Below are 10,602 nucleotides of genomic sequence, written 5' to 3'. Positions count from 1 at the left end.
CCCCTGGCTATCGTGTTTGTGACCCTATGATTGCATTCGCGAAGAACAATCAGTTGATCCCCCTTTCCAGGCCCATACCCTTCTCGTTCGCGTTGCTTTGGTCTCGTTTGCAAAGGGTGATCCCACAATTGCTTCGCGTTCGCGACCCAAGCCTCGCCTTCGCATAGAGAAAATCCACCCCAGCCCAGGTTAATCTTCGCGATCGCGAGAGTGGCTCCGTGATCACGAAGAAAGATGCAACAGACATCAACATACTTCAGAAACCAGCATTCTTCTAAGTTCAAAATTATCCGTAGCCTATCCGAACCTCACCCGAGCTCCTCGGGCTCCAAACCAAACATGCACACAAGTGTAATAATATCATAGGAACTTGCTCTCGCGATCAAAACATCAAAATAACACCTAAAACTACGAATCAGACATCAAAATGAATGATATTTTCAAAGAAACTCAAGAACATGCAATTTTATAACCGGCGTCTGAATCATGTCAAATCAACTCCGTTTTTGCACCAAAGTTTGCAAACAAGTCATAAAAACTGTAATGAACCTGTACCAAGTTCTGGAACCGAAATTCGAGCCCGGAAGTAACAAAGTCAACCTACTGTCAAACTTAGGAATTCTTTAAACCTTTAAATTGCTAGTTTTCAATAAATTATGTTAAATCAACTTAGGGACTTCCGAATCCAATTCCGGGCATACGCCCAAGTCTCAAATTACGATACGGGCCCATCGGAACCGTCAAAATACTGATCCGGGTCCATTTACGTAAAACGTTGACCTTAGTCAACTCAAATGAGTTTTAAGGAAAAATTTCACATTTTTCTTTCGTTTTTCACATAAAAAATTTCAGGAAAAAGACAAGGACTGCGCACGTAAATTGAAGAAGGCTAAACGGAGCTATTCGAGGGCTCGGAATATATGAATGAAGGTGAAAACTGAAAATAACCTATCGGATTATCACATAGATACACTAACACTTATGATGCAGTATGTTCTTAATTGGGTACCCCAAAGGGGACCAACCTCAGATATACTGCACTACTGCACTAGTTAATACCAAATCAAGAACATGCATGAGCTTTAGACAGTTTGGAAAAGCAGAATTTTCTTTAAATAACTTTTAGGGAAAAAGAAGAACCAAAAAAAGAAAGAAGAAGAAAGTAATGTAGAAGAAAGAACTTAGACAGGAAGTAAAGCTAAAAAAGGAAGATGGGGGGCCAAAGTATATATTCAAAAAGGATTAGTAACAGGGACATGAAAGGTCGGTTTTAGTTATCAGAATTAATAGGGCAGCCTGGCACGCATTACAAAGGTCAAAAATCCTCCGCGTTTTTCCGATGCCTGGACCATAGGTAAACGCGGTATTTTAAGTTTGCCCATAATATATGTAGATGTTATATTCGAATTGAAGTGAGCAATAACCAAAATTATGATTTGAAGTTTACGGGTTCTGATATTTGAAAATGGGTTCGTAATTAAATATTTATATATATTTAATATAATTATAATAAAAATATAACATTTAAGCAAAAGTGATCCACACCTCATAGGCTAGCTCCGCCTCTAAATTTGAGTCAACTTTATGGTCGAGCTAGCTGCTAGGTATTTGTATTTAGACCACCAAAGATGGTGATGAAGTGATAATATTTTTCATATTTAATAAAAAATATCGACTTTGAATCATGGATATAAAGTCACTTTTGATAGAAAACGTTTTATCTTTAAAGTGAAATTTCCGGACACAAATCATTATAGGCCCCAAGGTGGACATTAGGTGGAAACCAAAAGAATAGGTATTGGTATTTAGAAGACGCTCTGAAATATTGCCCAAATTAATTGATAAACCAAGTAGAGATGCACTTGCATCAAGTCTAAGTTACGAGTTTAGCTCCAATAGCAGCTTTTCTATCAAAAGAATCTGAACATTCAATAAAGAATCATAGGAGTAACTCAAAGGTTAATAAAACCTCTTCAAATGCTCCTATTGTCCATGAACAAATTAAAATACCTATTACTCTGTCTCTTTTAAATTATGTGAATATATTTGATTGGACAATTTTTTTTTTAAAAAATGAATAATTTTGAAACTTATGATTTAAATAGGCCATAATATTTATAAAAATATAAAATCTTGCTATAGAGGACAAAATATGAAGTTTAAATTGAATTGTTTTCAAATCTAAAAAAAGCATTCTTTTTTAAACTAAACGTAAAGAGTACTACACAATACTGTCCCAAATATCATAATACAAGTCATGAGATGATCTAAACAGTGGACTCAGATCTTAAAGCAAAAGCTAGAGTTGCGGTTTAGATCTTCATCGATGATTCCATTTGAATGCCCGCCTTTAACGGTTGCCATGCAACGTAACTTTTTATTACTTCGATTTCATCAGAAATCAAGATATCCAAAATTACTACTATAAGTATTGCTCAGCATAACTAGCACATGCTCTTTTTTTATTCTGTTTCCTATTTGCATAAAATAATATTAGAACAACAACAACAACAACAAATCAGTGCAATCTCACGAGTCGGGTCTGGGGAGGATAGTGCGCAGACCTTACCCCTACCTTGAGGATTGTATTGGGTGATACCCTTTTTTGCTTGAGCCCGACCGGGTTGGGTCCGGTCCGGGGCAAGTCGGGGCCATCGAACCCGACCTGGATGCAAGGTAGAACGACGGCCACGTCTACAACCGAGGTCAAGTCATTTCGAGACCGCTGCAGAGCTCGATATGAGTCACCACCGGATGGAGAAACACACAAGGTCGGAAGCCGGACTCGTAACGGATAACCAAGCGTCGCCGGATATCTCGCCCAAACGTGATTTTCTCAACCACTTCAGGCCATTAAGGCGTAATTACAGGGATCCTCGATGTAATTGATTTACCTACCTTATTTTTACCCTTAATCAGAATGTATAAAAGGGGGGAAGACCCCATAAAGAGGGCATCGGAAATCATTACACTACAGTACCATCTCTCTCAATTCTTGTACGCTATCAAGCACAATTGTTCTAAGCGATATTATATTCTGCGATTATTTACTTTAACAACAATTGTTGAGTCTTTATCTTTTATTTTCCTCAATCTAAACCTTTTGTATCTTTTAGTTCACGGATCCTTAAAACCCCATATAAATTCAATTGTTACCCGGATTCCAGGGTAAATAAGGATAGAGAAGCTGTTTCGGATAGACCCCCCGGCTCAAGGAAAGAAAAAGCAATCAATAGAGCAAGATAATAAGAAAACAAGCAGTAACCATAACAGGATAATAAGAGGATAAACATTATCAACAACAATATAATTAGAAAACATGTAGTAGTCAAGGTTGTCAATAATTGAAATACAAGGCTAACTAACTACTACTAGTAGCCTGGGGAAGACACACACTTGATTATTTACTAACCTTTTACCCTAATTTTCGACCACCACATCTTTCTATCAAGAATCATGTCCTTAGTGAGCTATAGCAACGCCAAATCCTGCTTAATAATCTCTCCCCAGTACTTTTGGCCTACCTCTACCCGTCTTCAGACCACCCAAGGCCAACCACAAATAAAAGGCAAAAATGGTAGGTTCACCGTCAAATGGGAGTTGTCACATCCAATGAAGACTTTGAGAAAAAGGATATCATATAAGCTCTTAAAAGATCACTGATCATATGGTCTGTCGCAGTGACATGTTAACTAATGTGGCCGCCGACACACCTCGCCCACAAAATTCGTAGAGCCTCCCCTCCCCTCCCCTCCCCTCCCGCGTAACTGCATATAAATAGGTCAACACAGAGAGGTGGGAAGTTCCCTACTCTTAAACCCATGCACGTTCCCCTTCTTCAATGCTCTCACCTGTCCCCTAACAACACCATTCAATAGTCATCTCTCTCCCCCCCTCCTATATCTTTCCTTAATTTATCCCTAGTACTCCTATTCATTTAATTACCACTACATTTTCAACACTTGTCCCTCCAAAATTTTGGTATCTTGATTTCTTATAGCCAAATACGTGCATGCTCTATAATTAAAGTGAGTAATCATGGGTACTTCTTTGCCTTCATTTTGTGGAGTGCTTCTTCTACTTTTATGTATAGGTTGTCCTAATTTGGTGAGGTGTGGGGCGGAGGATTTAAGTTTTCTTCAATCAGAGTGTTTAAATGTGCCAGCTTCGGAGTTTGTGGGCTCTGTTAAGTCCACCATTGACACTGTCCGTCAAGTCACTTCTATTGTGTCGAAATTCGTCAGCTTCTTTGGTGATTTTCGCCTTTCGAATGCCATTTCTGATTGCCTTGATCTGTTGGACCTCTCTGCAGATGAACTTACTTGGACTCTCACTGCTTCTCAGAATCCCAAAGGTGTGTATGTAAATCTACTGCTTTACCACTAACATACTGCGGCGAAGCAGTTCGAATTTCTAGTCCTTTTAAACTATAAAATTCATAATTAATAATTTGTACATATTTAATAAGCTGGATACGCCCTGCTAACATATAGACCTGCAAGACCATAACTTTAATTTGCTTTTTTTTTTTTAGTTACGTGATCTTTTTATCTGTTCTTTCCGAAAAGCTTTACTATAATTAATTATCTTCTCTTTTTGAGATACTCGCTTTATCTGCTCTTTGCTTTAATTCAATAGATGTTCCTGTTCTTTTTCTTTTCGGTCTTTTTTACTCTTTATTGGAGTACTAAAAGTTGAACCCTTTTGACTTGGATGAAGTTTTTTGCTCCAATTAATCCTCTGTACTATACTCTTTGCCTTTTTGCTAAAATAGGCCAGGTTTTGTTTCTCTTAAATAGTGGAGTAAATAGTAGTCATAAGTATTTTCTTTTAGGTTAACTGTGTAACTTCACATAACTGTCTAAGGAATTTTATACACGGGTAGTGTAAAAATAATTACACATGTAGTTTAATCTGTGACAATAAATAATTAGTACTAATCACTAATGCTTATTATAGAGCTTCACTTGTAATTAGTAGGAGTAACTTTTAACACCTGATTGTTTAAATCTTTTAGATACCATAATGCACATAATTTAAACTCTCCTTCTTATGCGAAGAAAGTACAGTAAAGCACTTCCAGAGTTCCAAAATAAGTAACTGTCTAGCTTGTTCAGAATTTTACTAGTTTTTCCTCAAAGAAAATGTGCATACTTCTCAAAACGTGTTACGTTCATCTTCTATTATCAAGGGTGATTGAGATCTGTTTTAAGTTTTACATAATATTCAAATCTATATTGGGGTCAGCTTTATTTTCACTTTAATATCATATTCCACTATCCAAGAATCCTAGGATAGTACGCTTGTGAAAAATAAATGTCGGAGAGGCTTGGTCCAGCAGTTTGCACGAGTTAGTTTAAAGAAATGTCAAATAAATTGAATAACTGACTTTCAGAAAATTGAATAACTGACTAATTTATTTATTAATTTAGAAGCATAAACATTAGTCCATTGAACATTTTAATAACACCGGTGGTATTATGATCAACGTAACAGGGAAAAACAACAGCACAGGTAATTTAAGTGCAGATTTGAGGAATTATTTGAGCGGAGCACTTATTAATCAAGACACATGCATAGATGGATTTGATGGAACAAACGGAATGGTCAAGAATTTGGTTGCGGGAAGCCTCAACCAAGTCACTACATTAGTCCGTGACATTCTTTACATGGTCCGCCCTGTCCCTAAAAACGCCCCCCGGGCCAATGACGGGCGTGGAAAACCATGGCAATGGTCCCGAGAGAGGAGGCTAACGTCAAATAAAGGAGACGTCAACTCATTCCCTTCGTGGCTTAACCAAAAAGACAGAAGGTTGTTGCAATCTACTCCCAGCACAGGAGTTGTTGCGGACGTTGTGGTAGCTCTTGATGGAACGGGTAATTTTACTCGTATTGAAGATGCTATATCAGCAGCACCGGCATTGAGTACCAAGAGATTTGTGATACATATCAAGAAAGGTATTTATAACGAGTATGTGGAAATTAGCAAGAAGAAATGGAACATATTGATGATCGGTGACGGAATAGATGTAACTGTTATTTCTGGGAATAGAAGTTTTATTGATGGATGGACCACTTACAGATCTGCAACATTTGGTAAGTTTTTAATTTGATTACATTTATTACCTTATCTTAATCCACGCGGAGTACTATATATTTCAAACATCCCCCCACATTTATTTAATGCTGAGACTGTACGCAAAAGATTATAAAAATGCAACTATATATCTGCATTTAAAGATGGCCCATAAGGTATGTCTGTAAGTTGATCAATGTGTCATGGATTGACTAATTACTAGCAGTACTACAATTCAGTAATGGATTTGGGACCCCATAACGATCAGACTGCAAGATGTCCAGATCATGAAAAGATTAAAAAAGATTTATAGTGAAAGTTTTTAAAGATTAAATATCTGCTGTAGATCCACGACACGTAGTGCAGTTAGTATTGTTTACAGTAAAAATGGGATGAGCTTTCACTTTTTTCATTCTAACCATTGGTAATAGGATGTGTAATTTAGTAGAGGATCCAACTTTAACCATGGTTGGCTGACTCACTTTGAAGAAAATTACCAGCGAACAGGGACGGATTTAGGGGGCGTAATGGGGTTAACTCGAACTCCTTCGCCAAAACATATAAGGCAAAATCTGTTTCTTACCTCTATATATTATGTTTTGAATTTTTTTAATATAGCCCAAAAGCATATAGCTTAGTGGTCAATATGAGTTTAAAACCTTTGTAAGGCATTGGTTCAATTCCCGTAGCTATAATTTTTTTTAACTTTTTCCTTTTTGAACTCCTTAGCGAAAATTCTGACTCTGTCACTGCCAGTGAAGGGGGGCTAAAATAGCTAATAATAACACTGCTGGTTGATAAAGATTGGATTTTTTTTCTTCTTAAAAATGAGCTGACATAAAAAATTGAAAAGGAAAAGAAGGGCCGAAAGAAAGAAGAAAAAAGCAAAAGAACTGAGTAGTAGCTCGTGTAGCTGCTACCTGGGTACCTTATTGTGTCAGTGGTGCAAGATCTAAATATCATCGTGCCCACCATCTCTTTCCATTTCCTTATCTCCTACCCGACTTTATTTACTAGTCCTACTTCATTATAATTAGATTGCAATTAATTTCATGGACTCCCACTGCCCTGTCCATCTCCCACCTAAATTCATTAAAAATATTAGAATTATTTCATGTTACTAGCTATTCTACTCCGTCTATCCCATTTATATGAAAGGACTTGGAGTACAAGGGCCAAAGCATCTGAATTCGGATTAATTTGGTGAAGAATCTTAAATCTTTTTAAAATAAAATTTATATATTTTAAACTAGGTGAAAAATATACTGTAAGTCTGTATAGTTAATGAATAAATATATTTAAAAAAGAATTACAAAAATTACAATCGAAGAAAACTTATTTGATTCCTCACATAGTAAAGCTTTTCACGTAAAATGAAACATAAACAAATAATATGATTTTTGCATTTGATTTGATTATCATGAGCTAATGGGCCATTCTTGAGATTGAGTTTTTAGTCTCAAAGATATCTATGTACCAGATTGGCAAATTAAATTGGCAGCTTTCACGTTTTACATGGCCAAAGATAAAAGGATCAACACGCTCACACTAGCTACATATATAAGACGAAAACAAAGTCAGAAAATGATTTGATTCATCCAAGTTACGTACACTAATTACAATGTCGGTGTTCATATGTATGCAGCTGTGAAAGGTCAAGGATTCATTGCACGGGACATGACATTTGAGAACACAGCAGGACCCCAAAAGCACCAAGCCGTTGCATTTCGCTCCGACTCAGACTTGTCTGTGTTGTTCAGATGCGCGTTCAGAGGCTACCAGGACACTCTCTACGCCCATTCTATGCGCCAATTCTACCGAAACTGCGTAATTACTGGCACGGTAGACTTCATATTTGGAGATGGCACGGTCGTTTTCCAAAATTGTCAAATATTAGCCCGAAAGGGACTACCCGAACAGAAGAACACCATCACAGCCCAAGGCCGAAAAGAAGCTGCTGAAACAACAGGCTTCTCCATCCAATTCTCTAATATATCTGGCGAACCAGATCTATTAGCTTCACTTAACTCTACACAAACATTCCTTGGTAGGCCGTGGAAGGCATATTCGCGCACTGTCATAATGCAATCGTACATGAGTAATGTAATTAAACCACAGGGCTGGTTAGAGTGGAACGGTAATATATCACTTGACACATTGTACTACGCCGAGTATCAAAATTTCGGGCCTGGTGCGGGCTTAGGCGCTAGAGTCAATTGGACTGGTTATCATCTACTCAACGATTCATCGCAGGCAAATAATTTCACAGTGGCTCAATTCATTTTGGGTAACTCATGGTTGCCTTCTACGGGAGTTAAGTACACTGCTGGTCTAGCGGTTTAATTGATCTAAGCTTGGGGCCAATTTTAATTACCATATCCATATCCATGTTATCTCCCTTGTTTTTTTTTTTTTGGCTTACCACATCAATTGTTTCTCTACTGATATATATTCATCCTTTGTTCTTTGTTGGTTGCTTTTCGGGCTTTTGGTGAATTTGTACTTGAGACAATTTACACGGATGATTCCTTTCTATTTAGTCATCCACTCTGTACCTTTATCCATTTTACTTCCACATCTTAATAGATCGTGTATATTTACAACATAACCTCTGTATAACAGTTTGTTTGTTTCGGTTTTTTTTGTTCCAATCTTTTCTGGCCTTTTATAGTGATTAGTTGTTATCCACTTATAACATCATTTGATATTAGATTTATTTGGTTGTTACAATTAAAAAAGAAAAAGAAAAGTACCAAAAACCCTCTTTTCTTTCAATATGTTTATGTCATAAAATATAATAAAATTATTTAATTTTATAATCTCAAATGATATTCATATTTCATTAATTAAATTTTTTAAAAAGTTAATAGTACAATATTATTAAAGTGGGGTATGTTTGACTCAAAAGATGTTACACTCTTTTTTGGACAAATCAATCAAAGATGAAAGGGTAAATCCTAGTCGAGATAATTAACTCTAGATCCGAGATGAATAATACGAATTAAAAACATAGCCGAATATAAATGCTGACGTCGATTATGACCAGATTTAATAGCATAAAGAAAGATGCATTAAGTAACAAAAATATGAATAAAGGAAAAGATTCACCCGATCTTCAGTGAGACGGATCTTATTTCTTTCAATAAAGACGAATGATAGACAAATACAAGAACCTTATGACCCTTTTTTGGATCTGATGAAGGTATGGGATCACAGATCCTCTCCTTTCTTTGGAGAGGTGTGTTTACATATTTTCTAGAAAGAGGGAGAGAGAGAGCCCCCCTTTTGGGAAGTACTCCCCTCCTATTTATAAGGGGCGTATCCATAGAAAATCCTACAAAAAGGTACAATTTAGAGGGAATATTCGGTAGAATATTCATTTTGAGTATTCCAAAGCAAACTAGTTGTTTCATGACTGTCCGACCTCGGCCTGTCCGACCCCGGCCTTATGTTTCCGCGTGCCGAATTTATCTGATCTAATTTTGACCCATACAGTTAGTCCCTCCGCTTACTGAGGTCGTCTCGTGGTCGAGCTCGGTAAGCGGACTTCATCAATCGTAGTTCGAGAAATTCAGATGGGGAGGTCGACTAGTGTGTATCGCGGCTGAGGGTGCCGATCTTTAGGTCAAAGTGGTATCCCCACGGGCTGAACTTTAGTAGAGTTCGATCAGGGCCAATGACTCGAGTGATGAGTCGATTGAGAAGACGGTAGAGTTTGGGAAGGCCGTCAAGGCCGGGATGGCGGCATCGGAGGAGGTCATTTGCGTTCTCGGATCTGGACGGGCGAGTAGGCCGAATGTGAATTCGGACGAGGTCGAAGGTTGATTCGGACGAGGCCAAATTGTTGATTCGGACGAGGCCGAATTCTTCTTTTTGGCGATGGCCCTTGGCCGTAAGGGTCGACCCCCTCTTTTTTGGCGATGGCTCTTGGCCGTAAGGTCGACCTCTTCTTCTTTGGTGATGGCCCTTGGCCATAAGGTCGACCTCTTCTTCTTTGGCGATGGCCCTTGGCCGTAAGGTCGGCCTCCTCTTTTTTGGCGACGGCCCTTGGCCGTAAGGGTCGACCTCCTTTTTTTTGGCGACGGCCCTTGGCCGTAAGGGTCAACCTCCTCTTTTTTGCGACGGCCCTTGGCTGTATAGGTCGAAGGTTGATTCGGACGAGGCCGAATGTTGATTTGGACGAGGCCGAATATTGATTCGGACGAGACCTAATTCTTTTTTTGGCGATGGCCCTTGGCCGTAAGGGTCGACCCCCTCTTTTTTGGCGATGGCTCTTGGCCGTAAGGTCGAAGGTTGATTCGGACGAGGCCGAATTGTTGATTCGGACGAGCCGAATTCCTCTTTTTAGCGATGGCCCTTGGCCGTAAGGGTCGACCCCCTCTTTTTTGGCGATGGCCCTTGGCCGTAAGGGTCGAAGGTTGATTCGGACGAGGCCGAATGTTGATTCGGACGAGGCCGAATTCTTCTTTTTGGCGATGGCCCTTGGCCGTAAGGTCGGCCTCCTCTTTTTTGGCGACGACCCTTGG

General features: G+C 38.6%; 1 protein-coding gene across 1 annotated transcript; it reads left to right on the top strand.

Moving 5' to 3' along the window:
- LOC109232988 (pectinesterase/pectinesterase inhibitor PPE8B-like) lies at positions 3,789-8,715 on the top strand. The gene is made up of 3 exons (XM_019398699.1): positions 3,789-4,354; positions 5,497-6,096; positions 7,722-8,715. The coding sequence occupies exons 1-3, from the start codon at positions 4,039-4,041 to the stop codon at positions 8,417-8,419; spliced, it is 1,614 nt and encodes a 537-aa protein (XP_019254244.1). The 5' UTR covers positions 3,789-4,038; the 3' UTR covers positions 8,420-8,715.

Source organism: Nicotiana attenuata, chromosome 10 (assembly GCF_001879085.1).
Source record: "Nicotiana attenuata strain UT chromosome 10, NIATTr2, whole genome shotgun sequence".
Classification (NCBI taxonomy): Eukaryota; Viridiplantae; Streptophyta; class Magnoliopsida; order Solanales; family Solanaceae; genus Nicotiana; species Nicotiana attenuata.
The sequence above is the reverse complement of the archived record's forward strand: the minus strand, read 5'-3'. Positions and strand labels throughout refer to the sequence as shown.